At 34.2% G+C, this 24,276-nt stretch overlaps 1 pseudogene and 3 gene segments (V, D, J or C); all 4 read left to right on the top strand.

Annotated features, from left to right (window-relative positions):
* The first annotated feature begins 8,215 nt into the window (after positions 1-8,215).
* LOC122136301 lies at positions 8,216-8,866 on the top strand. The segment is given in 2 exon segments: positions 8,216-8,285; positions 8,445-8,866. Coding segments are annotated over 2 exon segments (462 nt in total).
* A 1,557-nt stretch (positions 8,867-10,423) lies between these two features.
* On the top strand, positions 10,424-11,199 carry LOC109051567 (annotated as a pseudogene).
* A 5,966-nt stretch (positions 11,200-17,165) lies between these two features.
* Positions 17,166-18,268, top strand: LOC122136367. The segment is given in 2 exon segments: positions 17,166-17,583; positions 17,717-18,268. Coding segments are annotated over 2 exon segments (459 nt in total).
* A 963-nt stretch (positions 18,269-19,231) lies between these two features.
* LOC109051570 lies at positions 19,232-20,190 on the top strand. The segment is given in 2 exon segments: positions 19,232-19,397; positions 19,472-20,190. Coding segments are annotated over 2 exon segments (402 nt in total).
* Positions 20,191-24,276: the final 4,086 nt, after the last annotated feature.

The following is a 24,276-nucleotide window of genomic DNA, read 5'->3' as shown; positions in this document are numbered from 1 at the left end:
TTTAAATAGGCTGGTTTTCAGATGTACTGTTGTGTTTCTCAAATTTATATTCAGGAGTATTTCCTGACAGCATTGGACCAAAAGACAAGGATGCTATAATAAATAAAGAAGGAGAGTCTGTAACACTGAGCTGCACATACAGCACAATCAGCAATGATGTTTTGCTTTACTGGTACAACGGAAAACACAACCAGTATTTACTGTGGAAAGGTGCTCGATCATGGAACACTGAAAATGAAGAGGATATACAAAAACTCAGACAAAGTTGAACGGTCGCTTTCAGTAATAAACAGAACCCACAAATTAATACCAGCAGACCACTGCCTTCAAGGCAACATTTGAAGTAAGATAATATAGGAGGGGCCTTAGTGGCATGAACCACACCCACAAATTAATACCAGCAGACCACTGCCTTCAAGGCAACATTTGAAGTAAGATTATAGCGAATATTCACAACTCCTGAAACAAAGCATTGATTTTTAATGCTATAAAGATAAAAATATTCCAAATCAAAGTCTTGATCTAAAGAACTAACATGGAGAGAAGTTTACTACTGGTTCTTATAGCAGTATTAGGTAACATACACTTTTAATACTTTATACGCTTTGGTTTAACACGTTGTCAAGTACTAGTGTGTTTAATTGCAGGTGTGCTGTCTGACAATATTGGACCAAGTGAAAAGAATATGGATATGATCAGGGAAGAAGAAGTGTCTGCGACACTGGAATGCTCATATGATGCAAGCAGCCGTTATGTTTTGCTGTACTGGTACAGACAGTATCCTAATAGAGAACCTGAATTTATACTGTATAAAGGTGCTCGATCATGGAATTATAAAGAAGATATATCAGACCATCGGTTTCAGTCGACTACTTCCCAATCATCCACTTCACTCACTATTGATAAAGCTGCTGTGTCAGATTCAGCTCTCTATAACTGTGCTCTGATGAGCCGTCTATACAGCCCAGTGTTACAATTGCCTGGGAGGCTTTACAAAAACTCACACATAAATGTACTGCTTTGAAAATTATTAATCAAACTTTTAGAAAACCACAGAGGCAGTAAAGAAAACACAATGTGGTAACACCTGCATGAATGAAGGGAAACTTGTGTATTTATATTTAGATCATGTGGCATTACATGATGAGTATGGAGACCCTATTAATAAAAGATAAAAATGTGTTTTGTTATAAAGGCTAACTGTAGTGTCATGTCATCATATCAAACATCACAGGTAATGATTATTAAGAGAATTAAATAAATAATTTAAAAAAAGAGTCAGAAATGTGTAAAATGAAAGAAAAAAAGAAAAGAAATGGCCCATTTGTAAGGATGAGAACAAACACTCCATGTGCAGATTCAGCAGAACAAGCTCCTCCCAGCCACTGTATATACAGTACCATTATATTAAAAACAGACTAATCAAAGACAAGCTGAAACTGTGCTCTCCAGTGGATTTCATTCCTGTCAGTTACACAGTACAGTTATTATAATGACTCACTGGGAAAGACATTTTATCATCTTTATAACATATTTCTGGGGTGAGTAGGACCCTTTTAAATCTCTTAATTTGCCATATTATAACATGCAAAATATTAAATGATTTTGCTTTAAATTCTGTTCCAGGATGTGATTCTCTGGAGATTGTTGATCAGAATTCAAGTGTTCAAACTGATGTTGAAGGCAGATCTGTAACGATAAATTGTAGATATGAAACCAGTGATCCATCCCCGTATCTCTTCTGGTACCAACAAAAGATGAACGGAATCCCCAAACACATGATGATGATATTTGGTACAACTGTACAAAATGACAAAGACTTTAAGGAGAGATTTAAGGCAAATGATGACAAAACTTCAAAATCAGTTCCTCTGATGATCGAGGATGTGCGTGTGTCTGACTCTGCTGTGTACTACTGTGCTCTGAGGCCCACAGTGACTGAAACACACTCAACACTCATACAAAAACTCATGGTGCTGAGTTACACTGATGATATTTCCTATATATGCCTATCTGCTATATATTTTTTATTATTATTATTTCTATGAACACTGTGACTGGTTAACTCCACTAATAGTTATTAACCTAAAAAATAAATATTTATAAAATATATTATATTATACAGGTATTGATATTCCCCTACCATATAAGATTCTGCACATGTATTATTGTTATATTCTAATTTAAAATTTGTACAATTTATATAAAATTTTTAATGAACAAAAAACAGATTTTATTGTCACCTTGTAATAACTTGTGCAATGCAGAAGAGGGCGACAAGCACTTGCCCCATTTATTATTTTGAAGAGCTCTTGAGCTCCTCTTTGACAAAACCCCCTCTCAATTTCATAAACGATGTTCTATTTAGTCACTGCTTCATTTGCCCAAGACCATTCAGTCACTCATCACTATAACACCATGTACACTTGCATTTGCTAATTTCTATATTGAAACATTATGCATTAAACTATGTTTTATAGAACTGCCCCAAAAATGAAAATTCTGTCATTGTTTACTCACCGTCAGCTGTTTGCTTAAACTCATCTTCCCAGAGGGTGGAGCTCACCTTTGTTCAAAGCTACAAAAGTCGCTTTGCACAGTACATAAAAAAGACTTCTTTGCTTTTTTTGATAACAATTTAAATATTACAGCCCAGCAACAGTTACAGAATGTGTGCTTGGATCACATTTTTACTCATTCTTTTTTCATTTTCTTTAGGTATGTAATCAGTTCTTCTATAACCCATATTCTCTCTGTCATGACTTTAGTTTTAGGCTACTTAATAATTTTGAAAAATTTTGTATTGATTTCCAGAATGCCGAGGAGAGAATAGTGTTACTCAGCCAAGAAAAGTTCAAACTGCTACTGCAGGTGAAACTGTGACTATTGACTGCACATACAAAACCAACGCTTTCCCAACGCTTTACTGGTACCAATACAAAGTAAATCAAGCACCAAAATATATGCTGAAGAGATATGCTGGATCAAGCGATGAGGATGAAGACTTTAAGGAGAGATTTAACGCAACTCTACAAACCTCTTCAACATCAGTCTCACTGACAATCCATGATGTGCGTGTGTCTGACTCTGCTGTGTACTACTGTGCTCTGCAGCCCACAGTGACTGAAACACACTCAACACTCATACAAAAACACAACTTCAAAATTGCACACAAATGTAGTACCTAAATAGGTACATAGGTTTTTAGTTAAGTAGCATAATGGAACCATAAATTAATAGATGTGTCAAAATAAGACAAGACAATATGAATTCTGTAGGCCCAGTTCTGTTTTTAATAGGAATCCATTGAGCAAAATTTAAATCCCTGGTGCTGCTTGTGTGGCAGTGTGTACTATATTTTAGTTCAGTAATGTTTTTATGTTCCTACATTTATTGAATAGTTATGATTCATTTTTTATCTGTTAACCACATTTTGAGCATAGACCTGAAAATTTAATTTCCAACTTAAATTGTTGTAAATCTTGAATACTTTGAAGCACAGACATAGGTTTGGTCTCTTTTTAAAGAAGACACTGGGCAATATGAAAATACACTGAAAATATAAACATGTATAAATATATAAATATAAACATAAATGTAAATATAAACAACTCATGTTCCAAATTTGAGGTTGGTGTCAAAATTCATTTCCCACATTTAATTTGTTTGGGCGAAAAGATCAAACATTGCACTAGATGAAATTCATTTCCCATTTGTTTCCAATGTAGTCATTTCTGAGTGTGACTATTTTTTTTTTTTTCAGGACCATTTAATCTTTTGAAATCATGTCCATGTTTTTTTTTGTGTGTGTTCACATAACGAGTGCCAAGTCCATTCTGATGGAGTAAAAAAGTCTTTACACTACATGTAAAATATTTTGGTCAAAAATGACCAAACAGCACCAGAAACTACATAATAGAATCTGTAGAAAGCATTGCTGATTTAGAATATAACTTATACTATTAGAATTAGAATATAACACTTATAACAAAAAATAAAAACAATACTCACCTGCATATCATTCCAAACATCTATGACTTTATTTCCTCTACTGACCACAAAAGAAGATATCTTGAAGAATGTTGGTAGCTAAACAGTTCCATTGTTTTCCCTGTGGACAAAATACAATAGGAGGAACTAAAACGGTTTGGTTATCAACATTCTTTAAAATATTTTCTTTTGTGTTCAGCAGAAGAAGAAAAAAAATGTATACAGGTTTGGAACAACATGATCACAATTTTGATTTTTGGCTGGATCATCCCTGTAAATAGCAAGTTGAGCATGATAACACATTCATCCTGAAGATGGCAATATAAACACATTACTCCTACTGTGCCATGATATGACCTAAAAAAATAAAAAACTCAAATTGCAGAGTTGCTAGAAAAAGAAAAAAAGCTTTCATTCAGTCACAGAACACTTTTTCCCTTCATCAGTGTCTTTTTGTCTTTGTCAATATTACGCAAAGATGACTAACCGGGCATGTATTGTATTCATGGTTGTCCTTAAGTATGGTAAGATATATAAGGAGAACTTTCCTGTTTGTTGAATTTTAATTTAAAAGTCACTGGTAACCTGCTTATTTTAAATGCATTATGTTCTTATGCCTTAACAGGATGCTTTGGTGAGGACACTGTTAATCAGCCAAATGAGAATATAACTGCTGTTGAAGGACAGCAGGTCTCAATTAACTGTGAATTTAAAACACTTCAACTAACTCCATACCTTTACTGGTACATTCAGCGCTCTAATGCCCCTGAGTATGTGCTGATGAGATACAAATTCGGATCCAGTAACAGTTCTGAATTTGAAAAGAGATTTGATGCCCGATTGGACTCAAATTCAGTTCCACTGACAATCAAGAATCTGCGTGTGTCTGACTCTTCTGTGTACTACTGTGCTCTGCAGCCCACAGTGACTGACACACCTCCAAACATTGCACAAAAACATGACACTGTGATATCCAACATATCTTACATGTCAGTTATTCCACAAAAATCTATTAAAATCTTGCTGGTTTTAAAGGCAATATGTACGTGCTTCATTCAGTACTACTTTTATTATACAACATTTGATTAATACATTACAACCCATTCAGCTATCTGCAATGTACTTTCAAATTTTAAAGGCAGTCAAAATAAACACAGAATATAGATGCAAAAACTTTTTTTTACAAACTAGTTGTATTTCCTTATACTCCCTTGTGAAATGTGAAATGAATGACACTCTAGAGTAATAACTCTCACATAAGACTTACATGCTTAAAGGAGGAGGAGCAAAGAGCAGCTCTCCAACACTGAGACAAGGAACTTCTTGTTTCAGTAAACCTGTACTTTTTTTTCTGACTGGCAAAGCATCATGTCAACATTCACAGTAGTCATATTAATAGAATCTCTCCTAATAGGTAAGATTTCAAGTAATTATCACTTTAAAGTGGTTTCCCTGTATGCAATTCAGAATTATGATTTTAAAACATTGCCCTCCTTATTTTTTCAGGTGTTACTAATGCTGAAGACATCATATTCCCCAATAATGATACAGTAATTGCTAAAGCAGATGACAAGGTTATGCTATCTTGTAGCTACACAGGCACGGTTTACGATTTATATTGGTACCGTCAAATCCCTGGATCAGCACCTCAGTTCCTCATAATGGAATTTTCTGGCCTTTTAACACATGCAACTCATCAGGTTCCTGGGATAACAATGTTCAACAGAAAAGACACAAAACGCACGGAGCTGGAGACTGGTACAACTGTGCTATGAGGCCCACAGTGAAAGGAAATCCTCTGACTTCATAAAAAAACCACAGTGATCCTCAATTGAAAAACAGATATACTGAAATATTTCTCACCTTCTTTCTATAGATAGAAAAAGAGTTAAAGTGATACTCCACCTCAAAATGAAAATTTTGTCATTAATCACCTACCCTCATGTTGTTCCAAACCCGTAAAAGCTTCGCATACACATCATACGGTGATATGGAGAGGGACACAGAGGAGAAGGTTGACAGAGGAATGAAGTCAATGAATTCCTTTATTTTCTGTTTTTCTTCGCTTCTTCTGTATCAAAAATGTGTTCCTGTAGCTTCATCCTTAACCCACAGCATACGATTGCACGTATGATTTGACAGAGGAATTGTTGAATGAAGTCATTATTTTTGTTTTCTTCGCTTACAAAAAGTTTCATACCTTTTATGGACCTTGACACTGTTATTTACTTGGCAGTCTATGGGACAGTCACATGCCTCCCAGTTTTCATCCAAAATATCTTAAATTGTGTTCCGAAGAGGACCGCAGCTTTTACGGGTTTGGAACGACATGGGGGTAAGTGATTAATGACAAAATTTTTATTTGGGGTGGAGTATCCCTTTAACTCATTTTAACTCCCTATTTATGTGAGATTATAGTTTGAGTGTCAAGACATTCCATAATGGTAAAAAACAAGTTGGGATAACATGTCTATGCATATTTGCATTCTTATTTTATTAAATTTATTAACAGGGCCTTAAAATATGCTGTTTTTGGGTTGCAAAGCTTCTGTTCAATATGTAAGTCATTAATGCAATGGCTGTGTTTATACGGACAATAATACTGTGCATAATACAAAATGTACATTATTTCATAGAACTTGTGAGAATGCACAAACACTTGATGCTCACTGCATTTAATTGTGGTGTACTAGTTTCAAAAGAAAACCTGGCATTAGACAGATATGTGTCTGCTTTCTTCCACTTGGGGGAGATGTTTTAACAAATATATACAGCTCCACTCTTACAGTCAGGACTTCAAATGGAGTTTGAGCATCTCAGCAAGTTCCAGTTCAAGAGGTCATTGTATACTTTTTGGGTGTCTTCTACAGTATATCATGATTACAATGAGAAGCTGTGTGGAAACTCTTTTAATCCTGTTTGCAACTTGCATGGGTAATGTACCATATAGTATGCATGTATTTTCTCCTATCGATCAGTTTCATCTTGATTTATAAACAAATTTACTAAAATAATTTACTCTCCTCACAGAATGCAGAGGACAAGACTCTGTTAAACAGCCTAAAAGTGTCCAATCAGCATATGAAGAGGAGGATTCAGTAACTTTGGATTGTAAATACAATACTACAAGCTCAAACCCTACTCTACTCTGGTACAGACAAAACAGTTATGACTCTCCAAAATATATTCTACGGAAACATAAATTTGGAGATGGAGATGAAGCCCCTGAGTTCAAGGGACGATTTCACGCCAGACATGACTCTACTTCAAAATCAGTTCCTCTGACAATTCAAAATCCACGTGCGTCTGACTCTGCTCTGTACTACTGTGCTCTGCAGCCCACAGTGACAACAGGATATCCAGAGCTTGAACAAAAACCTACCTGAGCTTATAACGTTAATCAAATCATACAAGCTGACATGAGCTTAAAAAAGTTATAGCCTAATTAAACAATCCTGAATATCCAGTACAGCAGATGAAAAGAAAAGAGAAAGAAAATAAAGCTGCTAGAATGGCCCAGCCAATCATCTGACTTAAATCCAATAGAAAATAAGAACTAAAAATCAGAGTTCATAGAAGAGGCCCAGTTTATCCATACAGGAGGCATCTTGACGCTGCTATGACCAACAAAGGCTTATGAACAAAGTATTAAATCAATTTCAGTAGTTCAATACTTTTCCCCTGTGTCATTCCATTTTATAACAAGTAACTTAATTTCTGAAATTATTTGTTTTGTTTTATTTGTATGTATGGATTACTTGGATTGTTACTGACATCTGGTAAAAATGTCATGTCAACAGCACCTTTAGAAATATATTTACTGGGAAAAATGGTGACATGTTCAATACTTATTTTACCAGCTACATGTATACACATTTAAGTAGCCCATATACTGTAAGTCATTCCAAGAAGGTGGGCTCCTAATGAATTTTGGTTATGTGTTTACATTTAAAAGTATAAAGTGAAGAGTGGTTGAGTTTTTTATTTTTTTTTTTTTGTTTTTTTTCTTTAGAGAGATTAAAGATTTAATTTCACATTTTAGTTATTTTATCTAGTGTGTAGTCAGTAGCATGTAAATTCCAGTTCAGGAATAGTCACAGTTTGGTGTTGAAGTTTGCTCTAAAACATTCAAAAAGATAACTGTGTTTTAATAGGAGCACAGCTATAAGGGGAGGTGCCCTCTGGAGACATCCTCTGCTACACAGTGAGGGTTTGCTTAACAGTCTGTGAATCAGATGAACTAATCCACTGCAAAATGGTGCTCATCACTTTACTTTTATTCTGTACTCTTGCATGTAAGAATTTTATATTTGTTTTCTTATATTATTATATATTTTCAGATTTTCCATTCTATTTAATTTAATTGTATTATTATTATTATTATTATTATTTATTTTTTTTCTTGTTCTTTTGTATTTCATGACAATGGAGTTAATATGGAATCTTATTTAAAGGTGTCAGTTTTGGGAATGTCATCACACCAGTCCAGCCTGAGGTGTCTGGGACAGAGGGGGACAATATAACTCTGTCCTGTAACTACTCTTCAGCAGTTAGTCTGCAGTGGTATCGCCAATATCCAAACTCAGCTCCTGAATTTCTTTTGACAGTACTACATAGGACAGGAAAAGTGTCACAGACGTCTAAAATTGTAGATCTAGATCCTCGATTCTCTGGAAAAGTGACTGAAAAGAAAACCCATGTGGATCTGGAGATCTCCTCTGTTAAAATGAAAGACTCTGCTCTGTACTACTGTGCTCTGGAGCCCACAGTGACAGGAAACACAACAACACTGTACAAAAACCTGACTTATGTTACTCATCCAGTGGGTTCATTGTTAATCATCCAGGAAATTTCTGCAGACATTTGTTTGTGTTAGCATAAAAAATAATCAATAAAATTACAAATCAGTAACTTGCTAAAAAACATTTATCATATTTTGATATATAATTTATGGTATTTTTCTGTAGAACCTATAGAATTGTATCTGAGAATGCATGTTGTTTATACATCAAATCAAAAGAAAGAAAACAATGTAAAAGTGGCTCAAACATATTTGCAATTATATTTCAAAATAAACATGCTGTTCTGAGCTCCAACAGAAGGGGGCAACATAATCTCATGTCATGTTTCACAAGAATTTCCCTGATGCTCACCCTGGATGATTTAGAAGTGCTATCAGCATTTAATTTTAAACACTGAATGGAGTGTTGAGTAATGATTATTAATGTAATACCCTGGTGAAAGTATACATTTTAACTTGCTCTGTGTAATTATGATATAGCAAATTTATTAGATATATAGATAGATCTGTTTGAAATGCAGTTATATGGAAAGGGGAAATAACTAGTGATATACAGAAGTGCACAGATCATGTTTATGTTTCACTGACCACACCCACATTATTAGTATACAATAAAGCTTCACTCCGTACCAGTGTATTCAGTCACCCATCATCTACTCTCACATTTTTATTCATTTTATAAAGCCACATTCAGTATATTAATTACAACTCTCCAATAAAGCAGTATAACAATAAATAAACATAAATAAATAAAAAAATACTAATTTTTCTTTTATTATTACTATTTTTTAAAAAGATTTAAAGCTAACTTGGAAGAAATGGAGGAGAAACAAATGCTACTTATGATACTTCTCACAGTTTCAGGTAAATACAGTATATTATTCAGAATTACAGTGATTCACAACTTACACTTATTCTGTTTTAGAGCAAGATATTTGATATATTGATATTTGATATTTAATATTATGTATTTCATTTCAGGTTCATGTGCTAATAAAATTGATCCAAGTGAAGGAGATACTAATATAATCAGAGAAGAAGGAGAGTCTGTGACACTGAGCTGCACATATGAAACAAACAGCAATGATATTTATCTTTACTGGTACAGACAATATCCAAACAGAGAACCAGAATATATACTGTATAAAGGTGCTCGATCATGGAGCAGTTATAATGATATACCAGATGGGTTTCAGTCAGCTACATCCCAGTCATCCACTGAACTCACTATTGTAAAAGCTGCTCTGTCAGATTCAGCTCTCTATTACTGTGCTCTAAGAGTAGGAGCCCAATGATGCAAAATACCAGAGAAGCTTTACAAAAACACACATGAAATTAATGCTTTGAAGTGTCTTTAATCAACGATTATCAAAACACTTTTGCAACACAACATTTTTGTAAACCACAAAGATGGAATGTGGTGACAGCTGTGAATTTGGGAGGTAAAAAGGGTTACAAAAGGGCATGTGAATATAATTTAGCATTTAGTTAGGTTATCTCTTTTCTCATATTATGTTGTATAAGAAGTTTCATTAAAAATTATAGTAGCTCACATATTTGAGCAAAATGGCAGTAAAATATTGATATAAAAAAATGCAAAGAAATAAGCATATATTTCAAACAGCTATAAATGCTCTTTTAATCTTTTGTGTATTGTAATTTAGGACACTGACAGGACAGGAGGAGGAGTTTAGCACAGACACTATACAGCATACAGCTGGGTAAAGATGAACATCACTCAACACTGTGTGGAGCAGCTGCTCTGTTTTTAGTTTGTTCTTACCAGTGTAGTGAGTGAACATGTTGATCTATATTATTATACTGCTGTCATCAACTGAAGGTATAATATGGTAAAAGTTAAAAGCCCATCATTTATTCCAGCAGAAGCATTTGATAACTAAATTTAACACCACTTTCCTTTGCAGGTTCCAGAGCCTCAGAAGTCATCACTCCAAAAAGTGACAGAGAATTTGCTCTTGAGAGTGACAATGTGACACTCTCCTGTAACTACAGCGGTTCCTGCTCGTGGTGTTCACTGGTATCGACAATATGCAGGATCACCACCACAGTTCCTCATACTGGAAGATTCAGGGGTTACAACTCCAGCTAATCCACCAGTTCAAGGAATAACCATCAAACACAGAAAAAAAGAACTCCATGTGGATCTGGAGATCTCCTCTGTTAAAGTGTCAGACTCTGCTCTGTACTACTGTGCTCTGCAGCCCACAGTGACAGGAAAACAAACTACACTGTACAAAAACCTGTATTTCAGGAAAGTATAAAAGCATACAGGATATTTCTGCTGACATTTTATTATATATATTCATGTTTATTTCATATAACGTTATAAAATAAATTTTATCAAATAGTCTTCATTTTAAACTTATCTGGATAATTATAGTTACAGAACCCTCTTTTCTGCCTAACATTCAAAATCTATATCATGTTTATATCAAAGATTACACCCCCCCCCCCCCCCCCCCCCCCAAATAAAAAAAAAAATAATGTGTCACTGAAATATGTTGTAGCTTGTCAATTATCTCATCTAAATCTATTTATTAATTTTGTTTGTTTTATTCAATATGTGGGATAGTATTAAATAACATTTCATAATGTATATTGTGTGAGATGAGGGCTGAATGTTGTCAATATGAGGAGGAGGAGTTTAGCACAGATGTTGTACAGTAGGACTATCGACAGTTCACAAGTCTCTTTAGATCATCTGATGTTTCTGTGTCTGCTGTTTACACCTGATTATTGTGCCAAAATATTTATCTGTGTAATTATATTACTATCATCAGTTCCAGGTAGAGTAATACTGAAATTAAGGTTCACCAAAACATTTTTAAAAAGGGGATGAAAACATTTTAGGATAAAAACATTATTTCTTTTTTATTTAAATGATGATTCTCTTACTGAAACAAGAACCAGGCTTCTCAGAAAGTTTTTTTTTTTTTTTAGTTAACCAAGCTAATATCAACATTGCACTATTAAGTATATCATTTTTTTTACATTTGAATTGAGAACGCACATTTAACAGTGGAGTTATATTTTTCTTTTCTTCTTTTTGTTTTTTAAACTTTAAATGTACACTTTAAATGCAGGTTCCAGAGCGGCAAAGGTCATCACACCATACAGTGCTTTGCAGTTTGCTGTTGAGGGTGACAGTGTGACTCTCTTGTAGCTACACTGGTTCTGTTCGAGGTCTCCACTGATATCTCCAATACGCAGGTTCACCACCAAAGTTCATCATCCTGGATTCCTATGGGAATATAACGTGTGAGACAAACAATGATTGTAATTAAAAGTAAATGTCAATCAAATTAATTCAAAAACATTTACCTTTTTAGACGGCACATTATAAAGCACAGGGTAAAGCAACTGGACAAAACATGCTGTTCTGAGCTCCAACAGAAGGGGGCAACATTATTTTACAAGCTGTTTTATTCACACTAAACAAGCACCTGATGTCTATAAGAAACACATTTGAATGCGCAGAACGTGTTTCATATTTCATTAACCCACACCCACATTATTCATACACCACAGAACTTCACTCAGTCTCAGTGCTCTTTCAACCATCAGCTAGTCCCATATTTTTATTCATTTTATAAAGCCACATTCAGCAAAATCTGAAACTAACAAATTCTCTAAGTTAATAATGCTAATCTTATAAATCAATTATATTTATGTAAATCAATAAATCAAGACAATTAAAATCTGATCTTTAAAGTGGACCTCACTTAAGATGGAGCAGAGGCAGTTGCTACTCATAATGCTCATCACAGTTTCAGGTAAATATGCTTTTTATCTCAATTGTATTTTTTTGAATCAATTAATTTAAACGAATATAATTTTTATTGGGGGAAAAAAAACTTCATTATACATCAGGGTATTTTAAAATATGATTCACTGCATTTCAGGTGGATTTGCTGATAGAATTGGACCAAGTGAAGGAAATACTAATATAATCAGAGAAGAAGGAGAGTCTGTGACACTGAGCTGCACATATGAAACTAACAGCAATGATATTTGGCTTTACTGGTACAGACAATATCCAAACAGAGAACCAGAATATATACTGTATAAAGGAGCTCGATCATGGAGCAGCGATGAGGATATACCAGATAGTCGGTTTCAATCAACTACATCCCAGTCATCCACTGAACTCACTATTAACCGTGTAACTCTGTCAGATTCGGCTCTCTATTACTGTGCTCTAAGAGTAGCAACCCAGTGATGCACAAATGCCTGAGAAGCTTTACAAAAACTCACATGAAATTAATGCTTTGAAGAGTATTTAATACAATCAGTATCAAAACACATCATGTTTTTTTTATAAACCACAAACAGGGAATGTGGTAACAGCTGTGAATTTGGGAGATTAAAATGGTTGTGCAAGGGCATGTGAATATAATATGCATCACATAGTCACACATAAACACTTTTATAATTCTCCATTCTCCTTTTATGTTGTATAAATTCTTATGGATATCATTTAAAATGATCTGAAATCAATTAAATTCTTGTAAAACAACAACAACAAAACAACAACACACACAAATCCACAACACTTTCTTACAAGAGACTTCTTAGATTAATCAGAGCTAATATTTGACTTTACTAAAATGTAGGTCTAATGAAAAAATATTAATTAGTTGATAAGTTATCATCATGAACACATTCAGAATCAGAAATCACAGATCTAGGATCAGAAGATCTGCTTCATAAATTCAATGAATAATAAATAATGCCTTTTCATTAGCCAAATACAAATAAGGTTGATTTAGAATAATAAAGCATATTTTACTGTGTATTTAAACAAACACACCAGACAAATATCAGTGTTTCCAAGTTTTATCAGTAGAGTACAACATGTTAAAATGCACTTTAAACACACAATTGACTGTTGCAGTACTTGTTAGACACTTTGTGTTATCCTCCTCATGGTTTTTGCTGTTTTTAAGTGATGGTTGAGATGTTTTAAATTCAAGTGCAGGAATTGTCACAGTTTGGTTTTGAAGATTGCTGTGTAAGTTTCAAAAGGATGACTGTGTTTTAATCGGAGTGCAGGTTTTAGGGGAGGTGCTCTCTGGAGACATCCTCTGCTACACAGTGAGGGTTTGCTGTCTAACATTCTGTGAAGCAGATGAACTAATCCACTGCAAAATGGTGCTCATCTCTTTAATTTTGTTCTGTACTCTTGCATGTAAGAATTTTATATTTATGTTCTTTAATTATTGAATATTTTCAGATTTTCCATTATTAAATTATATTTTTTATTTCATTATTTCTTTATTTATTTTTGTTTCTTGTGCTTTTGTATTTCGTGACAATGGAGCTAATATGATTAAATCTGATTCACAGGTGTCAGTTTTGCGAATGTCATCACACCAGTCCAGCCTGAGGTGTCTGGGACAGAAGGGGACAATATAACTCTGTCCTGTAACTACTCTTCAGCAGTTAGTCTGCAGTGGTATCGCCAATATCCAAACTCAGCTCCTGAATTTCTTTTGATAATACTACAAGGGACAGGGAAAGTTTCACAGACGTCTAAAATTGTAGAACAAGATCCTCGATTCTTTGGGAAAGTGAATGAAAAGAAAACCCATGTGGATCTGGAGATCTCCTCTGTTAAAGTGACAGACTCTGCTCTGTACTACTGTGCTCTGCAGCCCACAGTGACAGGAAACACAACAACACTGTACATAAACCTGTAGGTTTATGTACAGTTCTTATCAGTTTGCTGTTGAGGGTGACAGTGTGACACTCTCTTGTAGCTACACTGGTTCTGTTCGAGGTCTTCACTGGTATCTTCAATACGCAGGTTCACCACCAAAGATCCTCATCCTGGATTCCTATGAGTTACTGAAGCTGATCCTCCAGTTGCTGGAGTCTCAATCCATCACAGAAAAGACAACAGTAGTGTGGATCTGAAGATCTCCTCTGCTGCTGTCACTGACTCCACTCTCTACTACTGTGCTTTGGAGCCCACAGTGAAAGGAAATCCACTGCATGCTGTACAAAAAGCTTTTTAAATAAGACTGAAAGTGAGAGATGGAGATTAGGTTTATGTTTTTTTTTTTTTTAAATCACACAAATATTTATTATAAAGTTATTTTTCTATTAGTAGATCCTTAAGAAACTGTCATACTGTGAAAATATTCTGTGGCTGAAAGTGAAAGACAGATTATTACTTTTATGAGGACATAAAACGTGTTATATGCATAACATGTGTGAGCCAAACAATGATTGTAATTAAAAGTAAATGTCAATCAAATTAATTCAAAACATTTACCATTTTAGACGGCACATTATAAAGCACAGGGTATAGCAACTGGACAAAACATGCTGTTCTGAGCTCCAACAGAAGGGGGCAACGTGATTTCACAAGCTGTTTTGTTCACACTAAACAAGCACCTGATGTCTATAAGAAACACATTTGAAGGCGCAGAACTGTTTCATAATTCATTAACCCACACCCACATTATTCATACACCACAGAACTTCACTCAGTCTCAGTGCTATTTCAACCATCAGCTAGTCCCATATTTTTATTCATTTTATAAAGCCACATTCAGCATAATTTGAAATTAACAAATTCTGTAAGTTAATAACGATAATCTAATAAATCAATTGTATTTATGTAAATCAATAAATCAAGACAATTAAAATCTGATCTTTAAAGTGGACCTCACTTAAGATGGAGGAAAGGCAGTTGCTACTCATAATGCTCATCACAGTTTCAGGTAAATATGCTTTTTATCTCAATTAATTATAATTTTTGAATCAATTAATTTAAACTAATATCATTTTTATTGGGGGGAAAAAAAACTTCATTTTACATCAGGGTATTTTAAAATATGATTCACTGCATTTCAGGTGGATTTGCTGATAGAATTGGACCAAGTGAAGGAGATACTAATTTAATCAGAGAAGAAGGAGAGTCTGTGACACTGAGCTGCACATATGAAACAGACAGCAATACAATTTATCTTTACTGGTACAGACAATATCCAAACAGAGAACCAGAATATATACTGTATAAAGGTGCTCGATCATGGAGCAGTTATAAGGATATACCAGATAGTCGGTTTCAATCAACTACATCCCAGTCATCCACTGAACTCACTATTAACAGTGTAACTCTGTCAGATTCGGCTCTCTATTACTGTGCTCTAAGAGTAGCAACCCAGTGATACAAAATGCCTGAGAAGCTTTACAAAAACTCACATGAAATTAATGCTTTGAAGAGTATTTAATACAATCAGTATCAAAACACATCATGTTTTTATAAACCACAAACAGGGAATGTGGTAACAGCTGTGAATTTGGGAGATTAAAATGGTTGTGCAAGGGCATGTGAATATAATATGCATCACATAGTTTCACATGATCACTATTATATCTTTTTATTCTCCTTTTATGTTGTATAAATTCTTATGGATATCATTTACAATGATCTGAAATCAATTAAATTCTTGTAAAACAACAACAACAAAACAACAACACACACAAATCCACAACACTTTCTTACAAGAGACTTCTTAGATTAATCAGATCTAATATTTGACTTTACTAAAATGTAGGTCTAATGAAAAAATATTAATTAGTTGCTAAGTTATCATCATGAACACATTCAGAATCAGAAATCACAGATCTAGGATCAGAAGATCTGCTTCATAAATTCAATAAATAATAAATAATGACTTGTGGTTTTTTTTTTTTTTTTTTTGCTTTTGCTCGGTTCTCTTTCATTTCGACCATTCTTTAATTATTATTTTTTTTAAATCTGTTAATTTGTAAGTCTTTCCTTCATGAGATTAAAAGTGTTGATCATTTCATCTACAGCTGTCAATTTTAGAAATGTCATTACACCAGGTGAAACTCATATGTTATGGACAGAAGGGGACATTATAAGTCTTTCATGTAGTTACTCCTCAGCAGGAAATTTATTTAGCTTCTGGATTCGCATATAGGGGTCTGCTGTGAATGAGCAAAATCATGACAGGCAGAACAGGCCTCAAAAGTCTTTGATTGGCTAAAACAAGGTGTGATTTGTTCAAAAACTATAGGGGTAATATTTGACTAAGAAATTTAGACAACATAGAAATACAGTCTATTTCATATAAAATGACAGAACAAATACAGAAAATAACCTCCATGCCAAATCACACCCAGGGTTAATCAAGACACATCTGTTAAATTTTAGACTTAATATTTATTTATATATATATATATATTATATATATATATATATATATATATATATATATATATATATATATATATATAGCTAAATAAATATAAAGTTTATAAAGCATGCAAACATTTCATTAGCCAGTTAAGTGCAAATACAAATAAGGGTGATTTAGAATAATAAAGTATATTTTACTGTGTATTTAAACAAACACACCAGACAAATATTAGTGTTTCCAAGTTTTATCAGTAGAGTACAACATGTTAAAATGCACTTTAAACACAATTGACTGTTGCAGTACTTGTTAGACACTTTGTGTTATCCTCCTCACAGTTTTTGCTGTTTTTAAGTGATGGTTGAGATGTTTTAAATTTAAGTGCAGGAATTGTCACAGTTTGGTTTTGAAGATTGCTGTAAAAGTTTCAAAAGGATGACTGTGTTTTAATCGGAGTGCAGGTTTTAGGGGAGGTGCTCTCTGGAGACATCCTCTGCTACACAGTGAGGGTTTGCTGTCTAACATTCTGTGAAGCAGATGAACTAATCCACTGCAAAATGGAGCTCATCTCTTTACTTTTGTTCTGTACTCTTGCATGTAAGAATTTTATATTTATATTCTTTAATTATTATATATGTTCAGATTTTCCATTATTCAATTTTTATTTTTTTTTTCTTGTGATTTTGTATTTTGTGACAATGAAGCTAATATGATTAAATCTGATTCACAGGTGTCAGTTTTGGGAATGTCATCACACCAGTCCAGCCTGAGGTGTCTGGGACAGAGGGGGACAATATAACTCTGTCCTGTAACTACTCTTCAGCAGTTAGTCTGCAGTGGTATCGCCAATATCCAAACTCAGCTCCTGAATTTCTTTTGATAATACTACATAGGACAGGGAAAGTTTCACAGAAGTCTAAAATTGTAGAACAAGATCCTCGATTCTCTGGAAAAGTGAATGAAAAGAAAACCCATGTGGATCTGGAGATCTCCTCAGTTAAAGTGAAAGACTCTGCTCTGTACTACTGTGCTCTGGATTCCACAGTGACAGGAAACACAACAACTCTGTACAAAAACCTGACTTATGTAAATCATCCAGTGGGTTCATTGTTCATTCAGCAAATTTCTGCAGACATTAGTTTATGTTAGCCTAAAATAAATTAACCAATAAAAATAAAAATAAAAATCAGTAACTTGTAAAAGAAAAACATTTATCATGTTTTGATATATCATTTAAGGTTGTTTCCTGTAGAATAGAATTATATGTGAGAATACAGTTTGTCTATACTTCAAATAAATAAAAAAGAAGAAAACAAAGTAAAAGTGGCTTAAGCATATATATCATTCAAGAAAACATTTTTTTTCATATAGTTCTCATCGTCAACACAAGGGGGCAACATAATCTCACAAATTATGTTTCACAAGCATTTCCCTGATGTTCACCGATGATGATTGAGAAGTGCTATCAACATTTCTTTGCAAACACTGAACATAATGTTTAGTAATCATTATTAATATAATACCTCGGTGAAAGTATATTACACTTGCTCTTTTTAATTATGATAAAGCAAATTCATTAGATTAGACCTGTTTGAAATGCAGATGGTAAGGATAAATGACTAGTGATATGTAGTGCACAGAGCATGTTCTGTGTTTCTCTGACCATTTTTCTTAAAATATTTAAAGCTGATTTAAATAAGAGGAAATGGAGAAGAGACAAATGATACTACTTCTTACAGCTTCAGGTAAATACTTCACAACTACAGTAACTCGCAATTTACACTAATTAGACTGTATTAGAGCATGATTTATGTAATATTATGTGATTCAAAACACCAGAGAAGCTTTACCAAAATTCACATGAAATTAATGTTTTGAAGAGTCTTCAATCAAAACACATCAAGTTTTTATAAACCACAGACAGGGAATGTGGTAACAGCTGTGAATTTGGGAGGTAAAAAGGTTTACATAAGAACATGTGAATACAATTAAGCATGTATTGCTGTATTGTTAATGCAATGTATTGTTACCTCTTTTCTCATATTATATTGTATAAGAAGTGTCATTAAAACTACAGAAACTCACATGTATGAACAAAATGGTAATACAATATTGGCAATGAGCTGCAAAATGAAGAACAAAAAAGGATTATCAAAAAACAAAGAACTGAAAGAAATAAGTATATATTTAAATAGCCATGAATATTCAGTTTATCTTTTCTTAGGTGCTTCAGATTTAATGTCAGGACAGGAGGAGGAGTTTAGCACAGACACTATACAGCATGCAGCTGGGTAAAGATGAACATCACTCAACACTGTGTGGAGCAGCTGCTCTGTTTTGTAGTTTGTTCTTACCAGTGTAGTGAGTGAACATGTTGATCTATATTATTATACTGCTGTCATCAACTGAAGGTATAATATTGTAAAAGTAATTTATTCTGTCAGAAGTGTTTAAAAACTACATTTAACGCCACTTTCATTTGCAGGTTCCAGAGCCTCAGAAGTCATCACTCCAAAAAGTGACAGAGAATTTGCTCTTGAGAGTGACAATGTGACACTCTCCTGTAACTACAGCGGTTCTGCTCGTGGTGTTCACTGGTATCGACAATATGCAGGATCACCACCACAGTTCCTCATACTGGAAGATTCAGGGGCAACAATTGAAGCTAATCCACCCATTCCAGGAATAACCATCAATCACAGAAAAAAAGAACTCCATGTGGATCTGAGCATCTCCTCTGTTAACGTGTCAGGTTCAGCTCTGTACTACTGTGCTTTGCAGCCCACAGTGACAGGAAACGCTATAAGATTTTACAAAAACAGTTTTCATATGCTTATCAAGCCTTAAAAGAAATTCACAAACCACAGCTGGACTCAACAGCAAAAAAAAAAAAACTAAAAAAAAAAACTCTCTTACTGTGGAATTATTAAGTAATATCCAATATTGTGGCTTTAATAGACATTAACTCAGAATGGATCCTCCATTCATAGTTTTCATGTGATATCACATCCCAGGCTTATCTGCTTAATCACTGTTTTAATGCATTAAGGCACTTTAAGTGTTTCTCTTTATTGTTTTGAGAGGTGATTTAATATTAGTTGATTGGAAGCAGATAAAAATTTATAAGCTTGTGTTGCAGTTCTATGGATGTTTTGCCCTCCAGATCTTCAGGCCAGTCACGTGACTGAAAACCATGAATCTGTAACCCACATAACGATCATCATAAATCAAGCATAGCGTTAGTTCTGGCAGGTCATGTTAGTCAAGTTCATATTAGCTGACTCTCAGCTGATCCACATCTACATATAGGAATACAACACTCATCTCATATATAAGGTCCATCAGTATTATCAACAGCTTTCATGTTGTTTAATAACTAATTATCCTTCTTCATCCCCAGCTCCTCCTCTTGTCCAGTCAGGATTCAGCATTCTGATTCTCTTTTGAATTAGGCTAATTTCAAAAAAGTGTTCATTAAATTTTTGAACAATAATAATCTCTGGAATACATTTATGGTGGTTCTGTTCTGTTACCCTAGGGGGTTATCGATGCTCTCATCCATGCTAGTGTGCATGGATGTGCAGGGAGATCTGGCCCAGAGCAGAACCATACCACCAATCCAAACTTTATGATAACTGTCAATCATCTTTGATGATAGTGGTCCTGACAGAAGCAGCTTTAGGATGTGTAACATGCTGTTCTGAGCTCTAACAGAGGGGGGCGATATTATTTCTCAAGATGTTTTATTAACACTAAACAAGCACCTGATGTCTATAAGAAACACATTTGAAAGCACAGAACGTGTTTCATATTTCACTAACCCACATTCACATTATTCGAACACAACAGAACTCAGTTCTCAGTGCTCTTTAAACCATCAGCTACTTTCATATTTTTAGAAAGCCACATTCAGCATAAAGTGGAATCCATAAATTAATAATTATAATCTAATGAATCAATTTAATAATTACTACAAACTAAAATTCTGATCTTTAAAGTGGACATTAGTTAAGATGGAGAGGCAGATGATACTTATAATGCTCATCACAGTTTCAGGTAAATATACTTTAATCATAATTATTAATTAATTACATTTTGTGAATCAGCCTATTTAATCTGATATAATTTTTATTGAAAACAAACAAAAAAACAAAACAAAAAAAAAACTTCATTACACATCAGAGCATTTTAAAATATAATTCTCTGCATTTCAGGTGGATTTGCTGATAGAATTGGGCCAGGTGAAGGAGATACTAATATAATCGGAGAAGAAGGAGAGCCTGTGACACTGAGCTGCACATTTGAAATTAAAAGCAATGATATTTGGCTTTACTGGTACAGACAATATCCAAACAGAGAACCAGAATATATACTGTATAACGGTGCTCGATCAAGGACCCATCAGAAAAATATACCTGATGGTTTTCAGTCAACTACATCCCAGTCATCCACTGAACTCATTATTAACAGTGTAACTCTGTCAGATTCGGCTCTCTATTACTGTGCTCTAAGAGTAGTAGCAGCACACAGTGATACAAAATGCATGAGAAGCTTGACAAAAACTCACATGAAATTAATGCTTTGAAGAGTCTTTAATCAATCAGAAACAAAACACGTCATGTTTTTATAAACCACAAACAGAAAATGTGGAAACAGCTGTGAATTTGCTAAAAAAAAAAAGTTTGAATAAGAGCATGTGAATACAATATATCATGCATATCATAGTTTCATATTATCACTTTAATATCTTTTTTTCTGATTTTATGTTTTATCTGAAATCAGTTAAATCCTTGTAAAACAACAACAAAACAGCACACACACACACAAAAACTTATTTATATTCATGATTATGAATTGTGTTCTGCAGGTGTCACTTTTATGAATGTAATCCCTAGTCTGAACAATAAAAAGGAGCAAATAGATAAAAGTTAGACAATAAAAACATTACATTAAAATATGAACAACACCTTCTCACAGAGTCTTCTTAGATTAATCAGTATATTTGACTTTACTAAAAAACAGGTCTTAATACTTTTAAGGCTTTGATGAAAAATATTACAGATTAGATCAGAGAGAGAGAATATGCTTCAAAGATTCAGGACTGTGGCTTTGCCTTTGATAAGAGGTGCTGGATGGAGACATCCTTTGGTAGACAGTTAATGAATGTTTACTTCAGCAACTCTTTGTGATGCAGATGAACTGAAACATCATCCTGAAAAATGAATCTTTGTTGTTGTTGTTGTTGTTGTTGTTGTTTTTTGTTGTTTGCCTTTGCTCTGTTCTGCTTCATTTCTGCTGTCATGATTTTCTTAATCTGGTAATTTGTCATTCTTTTTTTCATGAGATAAAAAAATACTGATCATATCATCTACAGCTGTCAATTTTTCCAAATGTCATCACACCCAGTTTTAATCAAGACACCCTTGCTCAATTATATGGGAGTGCAGGTTTTAGGGGAGGTGCTCTCTGGAGACATCCTCTTCTACACAGTGCTGTCTGTGAAGCAGATGAACTAATCCACTGCAAAATGGTGCTCAGCCTTTCACTTTTGTTCTGCACTTTTGCATGTAAGAATTTTATATATACATTCTTATATCATTATACTGCATATTTTCATATTTTCCATTCAATTTAAATGTTTTTTTTTTCTTCTTCTTTTTCTTTTTGGTTTCTTGTGCTTTTGTATTTTATGACAATGGAGTTAATGATTAAATCTGATTCACAGGTGTGAGTTTTGGGAATGTCATCACACCAGTCCAGCCTGAGGTGTCTGGGACAGAGGGGGACAATATAACTCTGTCCTGTAACTACTCTTCAGCAGTTAGTCTGCAGTGGTATCGCCAATATCCAAACTCAGCTCCTGAATTTCTTTTGATAATACTGCATAGCTCAGGGAAAGTTTCACAGAAGTCTAAAATTGTAGAGCAAGATCCTCGATTCTCTGGGAAAGTGAATGAAAAGAAAACCCATGTGGATCTGGAGATCTCCTCTGTTAAAGTCACAGACTCTGCGATGTACTACTGTGCTCTGACGCCCACAGTGACAGGAAAACAAACTACACTGTACAAAAACCTCACTGTATTTTGGCAAAGCATTAAAGCATACAGGATATTTCTACTTACATTTTACTATTTAATATAAACATATAAAAATCCAGCTAACCAATCAATCAATAAATAAATAAAAACTCTTTCTTCATGTTTTTATGCCACAATCTAATCAAATATATAGCATTTGGCTTCAATTAAACTTAATCGCAAAAAAATCTGCAAAAATTGTTGTTCTAGAATCCTATTTTCCGTCTAACATACCAAATCTGTATCATGTGTAAGTTTATTATTATTCCCCTAAATGTCACTGAAATATTTTGTAGCATGTTATATATCTACAAACCCGATTCCAAAAAAGTTGGGAAACTGCATAAATTGTGAATAAAAACAGAATGCAATGATGTGGAAGTTTCAAATTTCAATGTTTTATTCAGAATACAACATAGATGACATATCAAATATTTAAACTGAGAAAATGTATCATTTTAAGGGAAAAAATAAGTTGATTTTAAATTTCATGACATCAACACATCTCAAAAAAGTTGGGACAAGGCCATGTTTACCACTGTGTGGCATCCTCCCTTCTTTTTATAACAGTCTGCAAACGTCTGGGGACTGAGGAGACAAGTTGCTCAAGTTTAGGAATAGGAATGTTGTCCCATTCTTGACTAATACAGGGTTCTAGTTGCTCAACTGTCTTAGGTCTTTGTCGCATCTTCCTCTTTATGATGTGCCAAATGTTTTCTATGGGTGAAAGATCTGGACTGCAGGCTGGCCATTTCAGTACCCGGATCCTTCTTCTACGCAGCCATGTTGTTGTAATTGAAGCAGTATGTGGTCTGGCATTGTCATGTTGGAAAATGCAAGGTCTTCCCTGAAAGAGACGATGTCTGGATGGGAGCATATGTTGTTCTAGAACTTGGATATACCTTTCAGCATTGATGGTGCCTTTCCAGATGTGTAAGCTGCCCATGCCACACGCACTCATGCAACCCCATACCATCAGAGATGCAGGCTTCTGAACTGAGCGCTGATAACAACTTGGGTTGTCCTTGTCCTCTTTAGTCCGGATGACATGGCGTCCCAGTTTTCCAAAAATAACTTCAAATTTTGATTTGTCTGACCACAGAACAGTTTTCCACTTTGCCACAGTCCATTTTAAATTAGCCTTGGCCCAGAGAAAACACCAGCGCTTCTGGATCATGTTTAGATATGGCTTCTTTTTTGACCTATAGAGTTT

Source organism: Cyprinus carpio, chromosome B2 (assembly GCF_018340385.1).
Source record: "Cyprinus carpio isolate SPL01 chromosome B2, ASM1834038v1, whole genome shotgun sequence".
Lineage (NCBI taxonomy): Eukaryota > Metazoa > Chordata > Actinopteri > Cypriniformes > Cyprinidae > Cyprinus > Cyprinus carpio.
The sequence above is the reverse complement of the archived record's forward strand: the minus strand, read 5'-3'. Positions and strand labels throughout refer to the sequence as shown.